This window comes from Falco naumanni, chromosome 3 (genome assembly GCF_017639655.2).
Source record: "Falco naumanni isolate bFalNau1 chromosome 3, bFalNau1.pat, whole genome shotgun sequence".
Taxonomy (NCBI): Eukaryota; Metazoa; Chordata; class Aves; order Falconiformes; family Falconidae; genus Falco; species Falco naumanni.
In genome coordinates this window covers 40367782-40388997 of record NC_054056.1, presented here as the reverse complement: position 1 = coordinate 40388997, position 21216 = coordinate 40367782, and the positions used below count along the sequence as shown (strand labels likewise).

The window sequence follows — 21216 nt, the reverse complement described above, 5'->3', positions numbered from 1 at the left end:
GAAAACTTTCATATTCAGAATACACTCTGGTTTTTTTCTTACTGCTTCACTTCTTGCAAGACAGCAAGTAATTTTGATAACCAGAGGCTTGAGAAACAAAATAGAGTAATTTTCCTGATATTGTCTAGGTGCTACATACATATTAAATTGATTAGAATCCAAACTATCATTTTCTTAAATTCATATATAAATATTCTGTCTTTCAAAGACTCCCAAAGCACATTACAAAGTTCAAAGCCCAATTATGTGATGGGATAGCCCTTGCTAACACAAAGCTACTTCTTGGACACTCCTAAAGAATCTCTGCTGAGTTTGACAGAGATGAAAAATACAGTTAATGAAGGAATCAGAATGACTTAAAACTCCTACTATGCTTCTATAAAAGCAGAATCTGATAAACCAAAGAAAGTTTCAGCCTGTTTACACTGATAAGGATGCTTATTTTATTAAATAGCCAGTGAGAAGAACAAGAATTGCAGGTAAAATATTTAAACTGAGCACTTTTAAGAATGTAAAAGTACTTACCTTTGAATAACTTTTAGAAACTGTGCTACAGCAGCTAACTCATCTTCTGTATAAAAGTTATCCAATTCAAGGTAAGGGAGTGAATGCAGAAAGTTCCAGAAATATGGTTGCTTGTACAGGCTTTCTGCTCTAGAAATCATTTCCTCCACTTCATTCAAATCCATCTTTATGTGAAGAAAACATTTACACAAAACACTTCCATTAACAGGAAAAAGAGGTAGTAGATGCCTGTTATTTCCCCTACCCCAGCCTTCTTGAATTTTAAACCATTTAAAACATTTTTTTCAAGTGGAAATGCATCTCTAGCTTTGGTATTTCACCACATTATTTTGGTGGTACTTTGAACTTATGACAGCTTTGTTTCAGATGCCTTTCCCTACTATGATGGAAAATGGATCTAGGAAAAAAGTTAATCTCTACTCAGAAGGGTAACTCTTTGCCAAAAAGAAGAATTATCTTTGAGATCTCAAACACAAAGAGCTCTTTAGCCCTCTAATGAATTTCTAAGTCTACGGTATAAAGACCCGGGGACTGCCAGGGACATGCAATTCTTGCCTCACAGCTCCTTATGGAGTGTGGGGGGGGCTGTGAAATAATAATTTATAAGAACAGCTCTTGAACGGACTGGGGTAAAAATCACTCTTTTATAGAACTACATTACCAGATGCCTACACAAAACATAGGTTCTATCACACTTGTTTATTATGCAGTCTTTGTTTCTCTAAATTTATGTTTCACTAGAGGTCTTTTGGATAATAGTAACATGAGCATGGTTTATACAAAAAGAAGCTTGTGTATACAAGCTCTGTTACCAATAATGATAGGCTGCTTTCAACTGTTTTCTTAATATTTGTAATTACATTATTATTATTTTATATTCCATTTCTGAAATGTAATCTCTTATTGATACAGGTCCATTCAATCAAGCATCATGAGCAATTTAAAAGTGTTACTATAAAAATGATATCTAATTTCAAGTTATAAAATGGAAACCTAAGTTCCATGAAGTAGCAGTTACAATCAACCAAATATGGAGAAAAATAATTTTAAACTATTTTTAAAGTGAAAACAGTGATCTGTGAAAGTTACAAAACTAGCGGTAATGGAGATCCACTACTGTGCCCATTCAGCCTTCCTTTTTCTGTTGAGAACAGAAGGGTGAAAGAACTAATGCGTTAGGGACAGCATAAAGACCAAATCATGTCACACAAACTGCCAAACAGATTCTGGAAGGAATCATGTTACTTCTTGCATATTTGTCTTCCTACACCCCTGCTTGAGTCTACTTGCCATATCACAAATTCAAATTCAAAGTAACCTCACCCAAGCAAAGGGCTCATCTTTTCAATCTCACTGCAGTTCTTTTTTAAGTTTTGGGTTGCCTTTTTTTTTTTGGTGGGGGTTGTTGATTTGTTTGTTGGGGTTTTTTTTAATGGTAAGTACACACTAGAGTTCCTTGCAAGACATTTTGTAATATGATTTTATACAGCTAGACAAAGTCTAGTGGATGGACTTTGAAATTGCTCCTAATGAACAACTAGCTTTCAAATAGCTGTGGATATTAGCTATTAACAACCTGGACTGGTTTAAATCAGTAATCTAGAAACCAGTGAACCTCTATCAAATTTACAAGACATAATTTTTTACCTCAACAGCACACCAATTTTGTTTTTTAAAGATAGTTTACTATAACTTGATAGGTTACAAATTTCTGACCATTATAATAAAGATGCCTCAATATCCAGAACTGTAATTTAGCAATAGACTGTAAAAATACTTACAGTAAGAGAAGTGGTGATGTTATGGAGCCCTGTAAAATCAAATATTTTTCTTCACAGAGATGCATTATTAAATTCAGAATAATCAATTTTATAAGCAGTAACAAGTAGTGCACAAAGGGCATTTCTACAGGAGTAAAGGCATGTGAAACAACAAATAACCTAGAAAGTGATCCAAATTATTTTCTGGGCTTTCTGATACTTTTACTATTGTAACAAAAATAATTTAAAAGAAATTGTTTACCATTCACTTCTCAGTATGGCAAAAGAAACACTACATGAATGTACTAGCTCCCAGACAGCCATGAAAATGACTGTTTCACCTAAATCTTTATATTTGAAAACTCAGCCAGAAAGGCAGGGTAGTAGTAATATGCCTTAAATGTCCACCTGCTACAGCAGCAAGGCTGTGCAGTATGGGTGGGAACAGAGCAGAAACAATAGACATTGGTTTTTGAAGTCTCACTTTTTTATTGAGAGTGACTTGTTTGCTAAAGGTCACCAGGTGTGAGCTACTGAGATTTTTCCATCCCTATACTCTCCAGTACAACAGAAAAACCTGGGGAGAAAGACTTGAAGCCTGATAAATTACTTCTGAATGCATGCTAGACCAAGTAACCATGTGCTTAGATTATTAATCCTTAGCTTTAAACCTTTCCCCTCCCAGTATTTTGTTAACTACCAAGTAGGAAAACAAGGGCACAGTTTTAGAAATCTAACTTTTTTTTCTGATAATTTTATGGCAGCCACAGTAATAGTAATCATAAAAGTAGGGTTTTTTTCAGATTAACTAAAATTTTAGTTTGTTCATTTTATTTTTAAGAGTGTTCCTTTGTTTGATGGTTTATCACTACCTGATAGACAAATCAATTCATTATTAGAAAGATCACAGTTTACCTGAGAACTTTGAAGTTTCCTCCCATAGCTTTTCCAGAGCCATCGCTTTCTCTGTGGTCTCAATAAATCCCTTTGCAAGTTCTTCTACCTCTTTCATGAAGTCTAAATCAGGTCCTGTGAATCTCTCTGGACCACTTTGGATGCCTGCAGTACTTTTTTACAGAAATAAATGGAACAGAGGATGTAATTACAAACTGGAAGCAAGTTTTAAGCTTTTTTAGCTGAAATTTTAGCTGGAAAATGTGTATATACTCACAGCAGTATTCTGATTTTTTTAAAAATTATTACACATTTACACAACTTTCATTTAGTTAAATTCATTAGCGTGAAAGTTGCAGCTTTAAGTCTCAAAACCTCAGGAAAGAGAGCAATTTAAAAATTCTGAGCTGGAGCCACTCACCTACACCAGTAAAACAATTCTGGCAGCAGCCAAAGACAGACACATTCAAAGAAGTCTTTGGTGTTTCTGAACACACTTAACTTTTCTCCCCTGGTTTATCATGAGTCCAAGTCATAGTTCTTTGATAGCCTGTACCCTGAAGTTCAAGTTTTCCTGTTGCAGGTAAGGCAACACACTGCAACCAGAACAGGTAAGCTGGTCAATGTCACCAAATACAGGTTAAGTCCCTCTTTCTGGGCCCTGAAGAAAGTTGGCATTTCCTTTTTAGTTAGTTTACTAAGCAACAGAACTATGATAACAATTCCACCACCTTAGCAAAAAAAATGCCCACACTAACAAACACGCACATTCCACTTGACATGCTCCCCAAGGCACCCTTCTACTTGCAAAGTGAGAATGGTATCTCTGGCTACACATTTTTGCCCTATGCTGACTCACACACTTTCAGTGTCTGTTGTAAGGAAACCCTATACAGTTTGTATTTGAGCTACGACAACTTGTTTTTTCAAATACACACAAGAATCTATAAAAATAATGTCTAATTATCACTACTGGCTTTCCTCTGATTTTAGCTTACAGCTAAAGCCCTGGTTTGTTATCACTATTATCTCTATCCTACTACCATCTGGTGGTTACTCGACAGCACAACAATTTCCTAACAATAAAATGAAATCAGAAGTCAAAGAGTCATTTAAACATTACTTTACAGGACAAAATTACTTAGACTCTCCTAAGGCACCATAAACAATGGAATAATCATCTTTAGCATGTCATTAGGCAGTTGAATTCTGTTTTATGTTATAGGAAGTTCAAAGGATCTTAAAGTGAAATCTTGTGCAGCAAAAACATTGCTATTTTTCATTATAGGCACAATTAACTGTCACATAAGCACCAGTTACAAAAATATAATGAGTTACATTCCTTTCTTGTCAAATTTGTATCTGAATACTAGTTTTCAGCACAATTCTTACTTATTAGTAAAGAAAAATCTAATGAGACAGATTCCTAAACCAAAGAATCAGCCACTGCTTTCTGATTCTTTCATTTCTCTCTCCCTCCCTCCCTGATCCTCATTTGTTTAGACAGCCACCAAGCTGTCTGCAACTTTAGACTAAGAGACGAGAAAAAAATTTAATCTTAAAACAATCAAGTTCTTGATTGTTTCAGTGCAGCTTATTTTGATCCCAGCTTGCCAAATAGCCAGTAGGATTTTGGAAAACTCTTTCACCAGCTTCAAACTTCAACGGCTTAAAGTAAAAAAATTCCTCACCACATTTTTTTTTCTCCTTTTAAATGGAGTTTTAAAAAGCAGGTTTCTGTTGCTCAAAGGGCAGCTTTTTAGGTGATTAATAGCTAGGCTTTAGCTATTGATTTTGAAAACCACCACATAAATTCCAGTATTACCAACACACCTACTGCCTGAAATTTCAGACAGCTAGAAACACTGGTATTTGGCAAAGAACAGGAACGCTAACTACATACTGAAAACTTTCTAGCACTGCGCTTTTTGAGCATGAAAAGGTGGCCAGCACTTGACCAGAATAACAACCACTACATTGGTTAAAACACAGATCCAGTCAGAACTTAAAAAATAAATAAAACAACCCTGGCTCAGTTTCCACAGGATTTGCCATGGATTTTTATTTTTTTAAATACTTGATGAACTTTAAATTGACAACTAAACTTACAAAATATCACACCTTAATACAATACAAGTATTCAGAGAAGTGGAGCACAAAGGCACTATTTCAACCCACATTGATTTCCCTCCAAATTAGACATAAGCCTTGCATCCCCATGTACAACTGTCCCTGGTTTAGAAGCATTGCAAACAATAATGCTCTGGGGGAAAAGGACACTTTTACCCACACAGGAGCATATGGCTGGGCTCAGGTCTGGCTCCAGGGCTGCAGGTGCCCCCCAGCCTCCCTGCCAGCAGCAGGCTGCACAGGTAACAATGACAGAGGGAGCCAGTAACTGCCTCTCCTCTTCCCCCATCATTGACTCTGCTGCATCTTTTGACTCTGCTGCATCTTGGATCTGCAAAGCTTGGGTTGATGAAGAGCTTGGGGGGGGGGGGGGGGGGGGGGGGGGGGGGGGGGGAGAAAACAACCCTTTTGGTCTTGGCACCAAATTTTATGTGTTATAGCCACCTGTTTGATATATAGCAGAAGCACATCTGACAACACAGGCTGAGTTAGGTGACTGTTAATCTCTTCTGTTAATATGAATCTCTTGTGAGTAATCCCAGCCCAGAAACCATTCAGCCTCACACTGCGTGAGCAGAGCAGTAGGTGGTTCTTGGAGCAGGTAGGTAGCAAATGTAATAGCTAAGTGGGATCTGTTTAGCAATATTTTTTCAAACAAGAGGAAAACTGAACTCTCTCACCCCACAATTTAAGTAAGGAAAAACACTGTCTGCTCTTCATCACTTAGCTTTACAATATTTTGTTGACAGCTATAAAGCTTCCTTTGAACTAAGAAGGCTTCAGGCCGTACTGCCCTAGGTGCTGTGCGAGACAGCAGCAGCCTGCTTAGCCCTCCTGCTTTGTCCCTTAACCGAGCAGGACAGCAGCTCAGCTGGGATGTTCTTTCAGCATCTGTGGGTTTGAGGGCTGGGGAGACCAGCCACTCTCCTGTGAGGGGTCTCACAGACTACACAGGGTGGAACTGGAGAGGGTACACAGACTAGAAACAAAGAAAATACCTGGCAGCACTCAGAGCATGGTGGCTCTAAAGAGCTCCAGGGTAAGTGCCAGGAAAAGCAAGTTGGTGTAGATATTTATAGTATGGAAAAAGGACTAAGACAGAAGCATAAGGCCCAGCTATTACAGAAGAGAAGACAGCACATGCAACCTGAGAAACTCATAGAAACACCACACTCCCAAGAACAAGCCTCTCAACAAATGAGAACAGCCGTTTGGACATGCTGTTTCTAAACTATTAGCTTTATGGGGATTTCCAGGGCAGGACCAAATCTCAGCCAGCTGCCACTCATGCCCTTTTTTGCTATCATTGCCACAGCCCTTGCTCTGGTTACTCTTGGAGCAACCTCCTTTGGAAGAGGAAATCACGATAGGCCTGATATTAGTTATCAGGCTCCATTTTATGAAACAGCTTAAAATATTACAGAGGTTCTATTTACTGAATATCTGTGTTAAGTTTAAGGAGTCTTACGTATTTTCAACATGGTAATAGGGGACGATATTTAGCTCCTAATAAGAATGCTACGAGAGATCACTAGTTTCTTAATTCAACACAAACAACACAAAATTGCAGGAAGATGTCACCATCTTGCCAAAAAGATAAGAAACTAGACTCAAAACCAGCTGCAAGGACAGTCAAGACAAGCAATTTTCAGACAGTGTGCCAACAAAAATATTTAGTTGTACTGCTACCCTCCCGGAGAGCCTTCAGTGTGTGTTTTCTGGAGCAGAAGACTACATGAACTTACTTGTGTATGCGTTCAGTAAGTAAACAGCAGCAGTTACTAGGAACAATAAAGAGGAGAAGCAAGGGATGAGAAAAAGGACAAAAGGAGGAAGCTAGTAATTTATAGGAGAGAACATATCTAATTAGAACTGGGGTGTTAGGAGAAGGGGGGGTATATATATATATATCAATTTATTATCATCCATGGTAACTCTTTCCTTAATTGTGCACTTCCAGAAATACCTGTGTGAGGACAGAAATCAAATTAAAGACATACATTCAAACAAACTTTGACCTTGATAAAACACTGCAAAAGAGCAAAAAGACTCTGCATCTCTTTGAGCATGTAAAAGCAATTTCCTAAAGCCATGACTCAGAAATGCTAATTCTGTTCAAATTACCCAGTTACTCAGGATGATGATAAGAATGTTCATCTGAGACCTCAGTTATGATGTGCAATGCTGTTTAGACTGGTGATTTTCATGAGCCTCTCAGCACACTCTTGTCTCAATCTCACCCCTGCCACCACATTAAAAATTTGTCTCTAAAATTGCAAATCCCCAACTCCGCTGGCTCCCATTCTGCACCATCTCAGGACAGCCTGGAGACATGACATCTCCATCAACACCAAAACACATGCTGGAAAATAGCTTACTGCAGGTCTGTCACAGAAAGATCTTTCCCCTCCATGTTGCATACTATTATAACCCTTATAAAATGCAATGGACCAAACAATATAAAGAACTAAAAAAAAACATTGTTCTTAATTGGCTATAAAATGGAGAAAACTCATGTTAAAAATTCCTTTTCTCCACAACCCTGACAATCTGTAAGCAAGATCACTAAAATTGCTTAAGTTTCTGTTTTCCAACTACATAGCACAAGACTACAAAAGCCAGGGTGACTATTCAGTAAGTTGCTGCAGACATACAGCTATCTTGCAGAATTCTTTCTTTTTTCATTTTAAGATACATAAGTAAAGAAAAATCTGACCCTTTAAGCAATTTTATGCAAGTGCTGTCACTGCTTAGATCTTGCTTGATCTTGTTTTTCCACACCTGCTCTTGTACATGAGCTCTTCCAATACTACTCCACGAGAGAACCACAGAGGCCCAGGTATCAATAAAAACAGTAACAAGAAAGTGACCAGGGGGAGTGGGATGGCCCCAGCAGGAGGGACAAGCTAGAAACTGAAGCACCCCTGGAGGAGGCCACATCCTCCCCGGTGGGGCACCATCCCCCACAATCCTGGCAAGCAGGCAGACCTGGGGGTGGGTCACAGGCTCCAGCAACAGCCCCAACACAGCAGAATGAACCCAGGAGTCCAGTCAGGTGCAAAAGGAGACAGAGCTACCACATGGGTCTGAGGGGTCCATCCAGGAGAAGATGCCAGAGACAGACCTGGGGCTCTGACACACCTACAGGGTTTGCCTCGCCTGGCACTGCTCAGGCCGCTACTGCTTGTAGATAAATAGAGATAAATAAACTAATGAGCTTAGAAACAACATTTTAGAGTATTGTTTTAATGATCTCTGTAGTTCTAAGTCCAAGAAAACCTAAGCTTCATTTTCTTTTAGGTATTGAGAAGTCTAATGAACATAGATCTAGGAGTCTGAGCTGCAAGGGCAAATCCCACCACATCCTGCAATATTTGCAGTTGAATTAAGAGTACTGGGGATATATTATGTTTCTATGCACAGGCACTTGCATTTGCAGATGTTAGGCTATAGGACACTGTGCTGCATGGTTTTATCTTATCTGCATGCTCTCAGTTTTACTCTGTGCTCCATTAAGGTGAGGTGGGGGGTGGAACATTCTGGAAAGAGCAGGGAAAAACATCATTTGCCATGGGAGTTCCTAAAGATACCTCCTAAATATTTCCTTACTCTGCTCTGAGATACTGCTGAGTGTAACAGGTTAGGGAATCACATCAAAGAGCTGCAAGCCACCAGCTTTTGCAGTGGCTGAAGAGAGAAGCAAGGAGCAAAGCTTCAGAGCTGTTAACAAATGGATGGTTTTCAAGTCATCAGGGATTTTGCTGTAAATCAGAATTAATGAGGTAGTTGTAGACTTAACCTGGCTCATCTTCTCACTATATCAATGGCTGTTAATAGAGCCTGTTGCTTGAGGGGATGGCACCACATCTGTGAGGGCATGGCCTGCACGAGGATGACTTCAACCCCTGGCTCAGCTCCCCTCAAGGAGCAGTCCTGCTCAGGCTGCTCACTGACAAATAGTCATTTGGGTAATTTATGGGTTTCATAGTGGAGGTTCCAAGAGAAGTCATAGAATTACTTTTTTCCAAAAGACAACAACTATATTTCCAACTGGTAGCACTGGTGTGGTACATACTGTGAAAATAAATGGGTTAAGTGTCCATGCAAACTACGCAAAGTCTTTGATTTACCCTTAATAAATGCAACATTGTTGATGTAAAAATGTCCCTGAAAATGATTGTAAAGAGCCACCGATGGTTTGATATAATCCTGAAAGGGAAGATAATCTGTATTACTGTTCCTATGCCATCCCTTCTCTCCAGTCAACACAGGGACTTTGTAGGATCCAGTTATGTTTGGCTGATCAAGCTGACAGTCTGTATTCCTAAGGCTGTTCGCAGCCAGCATAAAAGTCAGAGCAGACCTAAGGTTGATTTAATTTAAACTGATGGACCTACTGGAATAGACTGACCTCAGAATGAACTTCATACTACATTTACACCTCTTTTCCTTACCCAGGCCACATGCTACTTAGTGTAGCCTATTGAGTATGTACATATACATACATGCTTGCATTTTATTTTTTCATTGAAAAATTGAAAGCCGCTGAATAATTTCCCCAATTCTTAAGTAGGTCTAAGACTGCCTCCAGGAAATTCTTTCCTGCTTTTCTTTTGAGCTGAAATATAATTTGGGCAACTCAGTCAAAACAGTATAAATAAACATGCAGAGAAGTCAATATATTTCATAGTTTTTAGAGATTTAACACACTTAGATGGCATCTGGACTAGTGATAAAGATAAGACCTATCCTTTTAGGACATAATTTTTAAAAAGGCCAACAGTTATTGCATAGTGATATAGTATTGCCACTGAAAGTAACAGGCTACAGGCTTTGTACTGAGTTTGCCAGACCATAGCACAGAGGTTTGACACCTTTACTTTGTTTGAATTGTCTTAACGTACCCGCAGTTTTGCTTTTGACTTGGTTTAGTTTTAATTTATTATTTTTTTTCTGGCCAGATGGCTATGGCTATTTACTTGACTTTCACTTGTCATTGTATAATACCACCATAGTTTTAAACAGACAGTAGTAACACGTGATCATTCTGTGGAAAATGAGGTATTTATGATTAACATAGCAAATCAGTGCAGAGGAACTCAGGCCCAGTGTAACAGTAGAGGCCTTGAGAAGTAGGGACACAGGATGCATTGTACTGGAGTACAGGTCTAGGATGATAAGAGATGGGGCATAGGCTGGCACCGAGGATCCCATGGCTATAAACAACTCACCAGCGGTCAGTTAAAACGCAGAACTATAGCCAGACAAAGTTGATTTATAAGTATCAAGAAAAAAGAACAGATACCTAACATATGTAAAAGATACCATATACCTTCAGATGTATCATAGACATGCAGACCAGTGGAGGACAAAGAAAGTTTAAAAGCATTTTAGCAAACACAAATGACCCCAAGTGTACTCTAGAGTGAAAAAGAAGCCATCAACACAACACATTCCTCCAGGCAAAAGGAGCTTCAGATCACAATTTACCATAACAACCCTACTACCACCAGACTGTAGCCACTGACCTTATGAACCAAAGCAACAGTGAAAAGGTAAGATAACCCCAGAGAAAGGAGAAGAAACTAAGTGGTTGTGTAACGATTTGAACTGTATTATTATTACTAGGAGAATTTTTGTTTAGGATTACTATAATGCTGTTATTTCTGTATATAAGCATTTTCTATGATAAAAGAACTGGCCTAATAACAATTTGTGGCTTAAACCATAAAGATTTCAATTCTACTAAGAAATGATTGCTTTATGTAAAAGGTATTTGCCCATAAACAAGATTTATTTTGCATGATCTTATGCTTAATCAACAGTTCTCTACATATACAAATAACTAGAACAGACTGTCTAGATCAAACTGTAAGTATCATGGCCTATTACTGTGATATTGAAGCTTTCCAACTTGCTGCATGCTGAATTTATTGCTATCTATAAACTTCTACAATAATAAACCATAAAAACTTAATGGTCTTACACACTTACCTGGCTCAGCTCTCTAAGATCTTTTTTGGTAGATATTCTCAATTTTCTAACAGTAATACATACATATATACACATATATATACATATATTCTGATTAGCTCACCTCAGTTTGACTTTATTGTTATGTATGTTGAAAGGTTACTTATGACTGCATCCTTCAGCCAATTTACATGTGTCCTTGCATCTCAATGCTTTTCAACATTTTGAAGTAGGTCAAATTACCACATTTCTTAAAGAAAAAGCTCAAATTCAGGTCCATCCCTTTTCTTTCTGTACTCTGGGATCCTGTGACAAGGCCCTTTTACAGGCTACTTCAAGTTCTTTTTAGTACAGAGTTACTACTACTCCTTTCTGGCTTTTTGTGGTCTTACTTAAGAGTTATCCTTGTTTTGCTTTTCTGCCTTTACTTCTCCTACTATGTGTGCTCCCAAACTACCCAAAGTTTAAATCCATGCATAATACACTTTTTACTGCCCAGGCTCACCCTCATATAATAAAAGACTTTTGAGAGAAGAACAAAAGCAGCAACAAAGGGCAAGAATACAAGGCACACCTCCAATTTTCCCCCGAAAAAAGTTTTTGTTATCTAATAACAGCATAAAATGCCCAAGAAAGGCAAACAAAAATTCATAAGAGGCATGACTAAAGACCCTACATCTTTTGCATTCATAGGGTCACTGAAGGAAACTTAGCACAGAGTGACAACCTTTGCTTTAGAAAAAGACGCAGTGTGATGCTGACAGCTCTGCCCAATTCGTAACTTACCGTAAGCGGTGGTTTGTCTGTGTTGTGTAACTAGAATTCTTGCATCTTGAACCAACATTACAGAAAAGAGTCCGCATGAAAGGATAAAGGCCCTGACTTGGTAAATCCCGAGCTTCTAAGTAACCTAAAACCAAGCAGCAGCAGAATTAAAACCAGTGATGTTGAGATTACAAACCTGTACCATCACACTGTGTGCCTTTCTCCTAGAAAGTGGCTTTGTCACCTGCAAACAATGAAGTTGTATCAATGATAGGTGTCCCATTTAAGAATAACTAATTCACCACAGAAAACAAAATAACCTGTGTCAGAATGTGACAACAGGGTATAACATTTGAGAGCAGTCTTTGAAAAGCTGATTTTCACGGTAGTAACACCATTGCATGTTTCCATAGTTCTAACAATTTAAACTTCAAAATATAAAGCAACTTTTTTCTTATTTTGAAACATAAGGAATAGCTATAGGATTCATATTTAACCTCATTTCTTTCTTTAAAATAGCAAAAAATGAGAAATGCTTGCAATACTTCCCCTTGTCCTCTGGATAACCTTCTTTTGGCAACCATTGCACCAAAATTAAAGGAATTAAATGAGAACAAACGAGAAAGCTAGTATTTGGCCTAGCACTCTTACTGAATATTTAGAATTGAAAGATGCAGAAACGGGGAATTTACATGCACCTGATACTTAAAAATCCCAATTTTATTTAAATTCATGTGCCAATATTTTTGAGACATGTACCATTAGAAATTGCACTCTTAATCAAGCCATCCCTCATTCCTCAGGAACTGTACCTTATGTATAAAATAATGAATTTTGAGTTGTGAATGACCATTTGCAGATGAGATATTTTTACTTAGCACACTCCAGTTCACAGTGCAGCAAGCTCTCCAAGCATGTACATTGTACACCTTTCTGCTAAAACAAAGCAGAAGCACACTTAAAGTACTCAAACCATTATTATGCACTGCATCTTTGTGTCCAGACTAGAGCAAGTCTAAAGTAAATGTGTATAGCGCTGGCTAGATTCTCTCCAGATGATTCACTCTACAGATCTACAGCTGTTTTACCAAATTGGTTTGTAATTTAGCTGGTTTATCCCCAACTTTCTGGCATCTGTGAGTAACAGAATAATAAACTGAGTAGATTATAATTCATAAATCATTCTTTCCTGAATGAAGTTAACATTTGACAAGATAAAAGCAAAACCAACTTTATAACATGGAGGTAGTCGTAACAAGTTTGGAAGTGTTGATGGAAATGGAAGATTTTATTATTTACAAAATATTCATTCAAAATCCCAGGAAGTGGATAGGGGTAAGATTCATCTTGTCTAATTGTTAGTATCTACTGCATAATTATCTACTCCTGAGCCAGTCATTGAAACTCCATTACTCAACAGAAAGGAATAAGTACAACTAAAACATAAGTGACCCACCTTAGTTCAGAGTAAATATCTAAAACTTGTCTGACAAATCAGACCTTAAACTTTGTATTTATTTCCCACCTAAATAGGACTTGCTCAGACCCACAGTTAGACAAAACAATGCCACTATAGGATTCTTTCTACTGACTCCACTACATGTAAGTCTCCCCTTCTAGAATATCTTTAATAATACCTAAATATTTCTGCAAGCAGAGGCAACCAAAATAGAACAGAGGTGAAATAAAACATACAGTTTTCCTTGTATTTTGGGGGCTCCTGGAAGCGGATTGCAGCCAGAATCAAGAAAAGCACGCATGGCCAGAGTATTTCAGTGAGAGACAGGACCTGAGAAGGGAAATCAAGACATCATGAGTACTATAGAAACAGGATTTTGGAAAAAAAAATAATGTATCTTTTAATTAAAAATATATATAAATAAGTATCCCCTCTACAACTACTTAAGGGAAAATAAGATCATTAAAAGCAAATTAGTAATTAAAAATTCTATTGAAGTCCTCGTAACTTTGCCAAGTACACTGCTTTCAGAGTACAAAAGTAGTTATCACTTCTATTTGTAGATATTTCCCACTGGTCAATACAGTAACTCTGACAACATGATGATAGTTACATACAGATTTCCCGTATCTCCTAAGAAGCTAGCAGCATTCTGCACCTTTGCTGCAACTTCTCATGCTCCCCTGAACCCTGCCTGGTGGTGTACCTCCTTGTCCTTCCCAGGGTCTCTGACTGCTGCCATTACACCCTTTCTTTCACCTGCAGTTGCCTCTCTCCAAAAGCTGCCTTTGTCACCTCCAGAAAGGCACTGCGAGGCCAAGCTAATAGGCCTGAGTTTACCTATCACCACACTTCACATTTCCCTGCCTTCCCACCTCCAGGACCACAATGAAAAGGCACCCAAGCCAGTGCACTGTGGGATTTGTGGGTCTTGAGCATGTCTCCTCTGAGCAAAGTGCACACACATGATATATGCTTGCACCTCTGTGGAAAGGTTGCAACTCCCCAAACGGATTACACAAAGAAGAAAAACCCAACCAAACAAACATAAACAACAGTCTCAATTTTCAGCTGCAAAAAGGAAGAAACTGCCACTCAGCCAAGGACTTCTAGATTTATTGATAAAAGCGCTAGGAAGGTGTGAATACCAAACTCTGTAACAGAAACATAGTACAAATGACAAAGAACACCACTGAAGTTCTCCCATTAGAGTTTATTAACTTCTTCAAAGCATATCAAGGATTTTTATTTCTAAAATATCAGAATTGAATCAAATTCCACTAGAAAAGTGATTCCTAAACTTGGGTATGTTAGAAAAATACCTGAGAAAAGTAACATAATACTTAAGAACAACATCCAATGGCAGTCTTCCCTGTGAAAAAAGATGTTTCTGCTGAACACGAGACAAGGAACTAAAAACTTCCTGAAATTTAGAGAAATTTTCATTTATCTAAATTGAACACACTCCAAACCAAATAGAAGCCAACCAAAAAACATGAACTGTAGTACCTTCAAACTTCTAGGGAGCCACAAAGGCCAGCTACTCCCTAAGGCACATGGAGCTAGAGCATGACCAAGCACAGGAGCTGAACAGGAGAGCACCCACCCAGACAGGAGCTGAGGGCCTAGAAGTCCCATTTCAACTGGGCTCTGGGCCCAGGTGGAGCCCCAGGTGAGGCTGATCAGGGCTCTTAAGGCTTATCAGTGCCCCTAGGGGCCTGGAAGCAGCCTTCCTTCTTTGTATGTTCATCCCCGTACCTCCTACCTGGAACCAGAGAGCCCTTGCTATAGAGCAATATATTTGCTCCGGGGTATCTGAGGAGCTGAAGCCAGGCACGGCAGATGAGAAAGAGGGTACTGCAGAAGAGATTTGGAAAAGGCATCACCAGGCTGCCCCTAGAGACACATACTACCACCACCTCCAGGTCAGTGCTGGGGGGAAAGGGTGGGAGGAGGTTCCCACAAGAAGCTCAGGCAGGGGGTTGTGGCTGTGAAAGACCAGACCTCATGGGGTTGTTTATAGGAGGAAAGTCCTGGTCAGCCACAGGCTGGGCTCCCTGGTACTCACCTCAGGGCTCAAGGTAACCTAAGCTGGCAGTCAGGGTGTAGCACCAGCCCTCAGCTCCCTAGGGGGCAGGGGGCCAAAGGCAATGCCATGCCAGTGGGGTCCTTGCCAGGCAGGGCCTGCCCTGCAGTACCCCAGCAAGGCAAGTGGGCTGGGTAGCACCAGCTCGGTTCCGCTGAGAGTCTGGGCCTCTAGGTGGGTCTGCAGTGGTGAGACAGGCCTAAGATCAAGCCAGAAGGCAGATCTGCAGGCTGTGGTCATGTTCAGTGAGAGCAGCCAGGATCAAACACGGTCCTGTAATCACTGGCAGAGCCTACGGAAAGGTACAGCTGAGTCAGAGACCACCGCTCCTAGCAAAGGCATTCTGTAGTATGGAACATCCCTTTGGCTACTGCAGGTCACCTGTCCCAACAACTCCCTCCCAGTTTCTTGTCCACCTCCTCACTGGCAGAGCATGGGAAACTGAAAAGTCCTTAATTTAGGGTAAACCTACTTAGCAACAACTAAAACATCAGTGTGTTACCAACATTATTATTATACTAAATCCAAAACACAGCACCATACCACCATCAAGGAAGAAAATAAACTGAGTCAAAACCAGGGCAGGGCCCCGGCTGGGTGTGTGGGTGGCTGCCCCAGGTGAGGCTGCTCAGGGCCATTAAGAGCTATCAGTGCCCTCAGGGCCCTGACATCTAGGAGCACAGCTGTAGGTGTATTTAGGTATTCATTTGGTAATGATGTCTAGATAGGATAGAGCTACTTATCCCTTGCCCTTCTTTGCTCCTAGTCATTTTTCTGTAGGCTAGAGGAGCCCCTTGGGGTTCTGTATCATGGACACCATCTCTGGGCAGTCACCAAAGCCTGATTTCAAACCTGCTATTCTGTTCTCTGTCTGTCCTGCTGTACTGAACTTTTACCAGGGGCTTCCTTTACCTCTTGCAAGCTGATCAAGCAAAAATAAAGAAATTGAAAGAGTAGTTGGCTCAATAGCTTCTAAGTCAATTGCACAATATCCAGGATCATACTTGTGAGCCCTGGGCACTAAGATAATTGTACCAGCTTTTTGCTCTTTCGGTACAACAACTAGGACAAAACACAAAGTCGTGTAAATACAGCCATGGTGTGGAGCCGCCACAGATAATTCTAGGCAGCTCTACAGCTGAAAGCCTAGGACTGGACTCACGGCTGTCACCGGCTGTCAATCACCAACCAAAAAACCTTGAGGTTCTTCATTATATTTAACAAGGGCTAATGATGTGGGAAGAACAGAAATGGTTTTACTTGCTGGCTTAATCACCAGTATCCAAACTGTTAAGAAAAAAAGCTAGTCTTACTGCATAGAGCTAAATCTAGGCCTTACTAAAAAGATGTGAATTTGGAGCAGCATTTCACTAGGACACTTCTTGGTGATAGTACCTCTTTGTTCAAGGAAATCTAATGTGTTGTTTGTACTTAGTAAGAAGGTTTCAGGCAAAAAAATGCAGGGGATTAAATATGTTAGTGAGAGGGATTTATTTGTGCTACAAAGCAGAGAATGGACAGACTTGAAGGCTTTTAATCATTACAAAGGCCTTCCCAGAGGGATGGAAGAGATTTTATTAAACTTATCTGGAGAATTAGACCTAGGATCAAAAATATCACGCTATCTTATCACTAAAATTGAGGAACAGCATGGTACTAGCACTGTGTGATGCATTTGAGCTTGTACAAACAGCTTTATAGGAGTTATGATAACCGAAAAATTCTATTCTAGTTGCTTACCAAAACAGAAAAGCAGAAAACATATTGTGTTTCCCATTAACTGAGACCGAAAAAAACCTACTAATGGAGAAACAAATTTCCCATCAATTCAGAATATGGCAAGCTTCTGACTTCAAAATCTAGATTAGTTCACCCAAACAAGTACAGAAATACCCTCGGTCTGCACCTTCTTTTTCCTTACCATTTCCCCTATCAGGCTGCATTAAGGATCAGTCATTCATGTTTAAGATAGCTGTGAAATTAATTGGACTTTCTCCATTGACACTCCCCTTGGTATACCATAGCAGGTGACCAGAGGTCCACTCTTGCAACTTTCATGGGGTGTGGTATATCACTTGGCCTAAAACTTTGAGTGATGTTCTTCTACATCTCCATGTACTTTGGATGGAGCCAAAGAAGTTAATTTATTTCAGGTAGAGTTCAGTTAATAGTTTTTGGCCTGTTCCTGGGCTTTTTTGTCTGCAATTAGATTTTGAACTTGAATAGTTCGACCCACTGAGAATTGCTGCTGGATTATTTGATGGTATGTAGAAAGCAAAACAGAGAAAGGAGAAGAAATAACCCATTCATAGGTATAACTGAGTGTCATCTGGCTAGAAATACAAGAGAATATTCTGTGACTAGAAAAGTCACCCAGGCTGTAACACTGTAGGGTATGACAGGTACAGAACAGTTACAGGTAAGAACTCACCTCTTGTTTAAGCTCTTCCAAAATTATTTGGCTTAGTCAGAACATCCAAAACTCTGGCATGCAGAGAAGGGTTACTATTCCAAATTTGGGACACATGAGCCAAAAATTCTTAAAATATAAAAATACATTATTTTTAAAAGGGCAGATTCTTTTTTTTTTTTTTTTCATAAACCTAGGGATCAAAATGAACATTGCACAATGCTATTAGCATTGGCACTGGGGTAGAAAGGCATCTAATGAAACGATAAGAGCTGTAAACAATTGTTACTCTTATTCTGGGATGCATTCTCCTTGGTTGTTACCATTCACCTGAGAAACCTCATTGCACCTATAGAACAAGTTAAATAGCAATGATTTTGGTGAATATACAAAATTCAAGGTTTAATAAAGATATCAAATTTGCAGCTGGAGAATACCAGTGAGCCAAGCAAGTATAGGCCCCTTAGAATAACTTCTGTTGTTTACAACACTTTAAGAACACAAATAATTTCATTTTCCATTTACCTCCAAAACTTCATTATGCATTAATGGTTTATCAGAGGTAGACTTCTCAGTCTAACATGCTTATGCCTTTCTTTGTTAAAGTACCATGAGTCTGGATGTTGATAACAGCAATTGCAGAGAACCTAGGAATATTAAGAAATAATCCCATTGTCCACATTGCTGTAGTCTGCTCCAGCTGTCCTTACTACCATCACAACCACTGCCTGTATAGCAGCTGCAGCAACCACGTAGCTGATGCTTGGACATGAGGGAGTCTGAAATAGTTGGGGTTTTTTTCACCAACCCCCCAAAAGAGCCCTTAGCAGTCCTGTCTTTTGCTAAACTAATGATTTATTTTTTTTTTTAGACAAATAAAGCAAATCCCATTCAGCTGGCTTCTAGCAGAGCACATGATAAAAGAGGAATCTGGGGTAAGTACAAGAAGTGAGAAGGCAGCTTCAGAGGCAACAATAGGTTGGAGGACTCAATGAACCATCAGCATGCTGCAGACATTAAGCAAGAAAATTTGATCTTACTGAGCAAGTTATTCCTGGTAAAGGTGGGAAGTAATATTGCTTTGTAAGGCATATTCATGTTCAAATAGGAAACGCACAAACAGAAAAAGGTCCAAAAAAAGGGCATTTGAAAGATGGCAGCCCCTGTGCAGCTGCTTTAACCAGGCACTGAGTGGAACTGGGATCTGAGAGCTCATGCCATTCTTGTGAGTTGCGCTTGGGAGGAATGGTGAATTTGGTAATAGAGCTTTAGGATCTGACAGATAAAACGGACAACTTTGTAACTGTTCACTGTTATTTTATTTTTATTGTTTTGCACTGATGCAAAAACATACATGTGCAAAACATTGTGCTCAGCAATGAGCAACTTTTAGGGATGTTTATATCTTTTAAAGTGTGGAAGAAAGGAGTGTGAACTGCAAAGGACAGAAGCAGGGCAAAGATGACACAGTGTAGGGACAGATGAAGAGAAATAATTATGGCAGCATTTTCTCTGAACTTAACATTAATCCAAGATGAAAATTATTAATAGTAACAGCTTTTAAAGAAAGGCATAGATTTAGGATAGTCTTTGTTTCATATTTCTTTTAATAGCTATTTTAGCAACTACACACTCAAAGCATTTCACAACATGATTATAATCCCAATTCTCCTCTAAATTAAGGTATCAGAACAAGAGAATTTGGGAATCACATTTCTTTCTTTACCTAGTAGCAAATTTGGACTGTAATAAATACTATATAAACAATATTTAAAAAATGCAGTGATAACAGGCAACTCTACTACTTAAGTTTTTTATGTATCTCCTGAGCTTCCAGAATCTGTAGATCAGGAGCAAAAGCTTCTGAAAACAGGAATGAGAAGGTATCTTCTACACAACTGCAATTTCAAACTCCAACTGATGTCTAAATGTACATATTATTCTCTGCTGCCTTTGAACCATGTTAATAAGAGGCACTGATGCCTGTCTGAATTCAGTCAAAACACCTACTCTTTACAGAACACAATGTCTTTCATAGCCCCTTCACATGTAATATTAACTAATACCATGTGATGTTCATGACACATCATTAGTTCAACAGACCACACTTGTCTTGTAGTCCTGACTGCTGATAAATAACCATGGGAAGACAATTGCCTTCTACAGATAGACCTACACAATATAATACAGAGCTGAAGCACATCAGATCTTTCAGGACATGCTTTTCTGTTCAGATTCACGAGGGTCTGACCTGTCTTTTGCGTAGGTGGACAATCCACCTGAATTTCTTCTTGCATAACTGCATATGGAGCACCTTCACAGCTCAGTGTTTGTACAATGAGTATATAAGGAAGTTTTGAAAATTTCCCAGGGCAGCTTTTAGTTCTGAACAGGCAGAATTAAGTTTCCTTTGGGTCATTCACTGTAATTCCTAGTTTGGGGAAGTATGCATCTCGGTGAGCTCTCTCTTTGGGAAAGCTACCAGTTAGGCAAAATGAAAACGTACATAAATGAAGATTTCATCCTTAAATATATGAGAGAGAAAGCTAGGCAGAGAAAGAAGAGAAATGGATCAGTATGGAGGAGAACAGGAGATACTGAGAAGCTGCTTAATGCACACTGACATACAAGGAACAGGGAGCATAGAGAAGTGTTTAGGAATGGATAAGAATATAACCAACAGTATCCCTCCCAGAAATATTTTTCATATTAAAAAACATCACTTGAAATCATTTGGAGAAGAAATTGTCTCTCTAAATCACAATTTTATTTAAGTGAAATATTTCTGAAATGAAAAGCTGTATGTTTATTTAATTGAGGCAATCCTATCTGAAGCAACCAAGAAGCCTCATTGCAAATCCCCAGATCATCACAGACAAGGGAAATCAATGAGAAACTATTAATTGAAGTGACATTTTTTTCCCGCAAAAAATTTAGCTCACTTGAGAAAATTCACTTCCTTCTATATTAAATTATCACATCAATCACAGCAAAAGCAAATGACATCTCATCTCACATTTGAGTATTATTTTAATTTTGACTGCTGTTGAAGTAGCTGCCACGTTCTTTTGCATATTGGAATTTGAAAGGTTACATTAGGCTTTGTAAAGTGGGTACGAAAAGTAATTTAGAAGTATATACAATTTTAACATACAGTCCTTGCATTCCCCCATATCTAGATTTTTATCACATTTTTGCAAGTTTTATTACATTA

The 21216-nt window shown here is 39.0% G+C and overlaps 1 protein-coding gene across 4 annotated transcripts in view; it reads right to left on the bottom strand.

Moving 5' to 3' along the window:
- Positions 1-21216, bottom strand: part of ABCA13 (ATP binding cassette subfamily A member 13) — a 199311-nt gene that overhangs the window by 177473 nt on the left and 622 nt on the right. For all 4 annotated transcript variants that reach the window (XM_040588025.1, XM_040588024.1, XM_040588022.1 and 1 more), the window contains exons 2-6: positions 13743-13836; positions 12069-12192; positions 3201-3352; positions 2307-2335; positions 526-689 (exon numbers count right to left, since the gene is read on the bottom strand). In XM_040588025.1, the coding sequence (XP_040443959.1) occupies positions 526-689; positions 2307-2335; positions 3201-3352; positions 12069-12192; positions 13743-13836 (563 nt within the window). The remainder of the gene's footprint in view (positions 1-525; positions 690-2306; positions 2336-3200; positions 3353-12068; positions 12193-13742; positions 13837-21216) is intronic.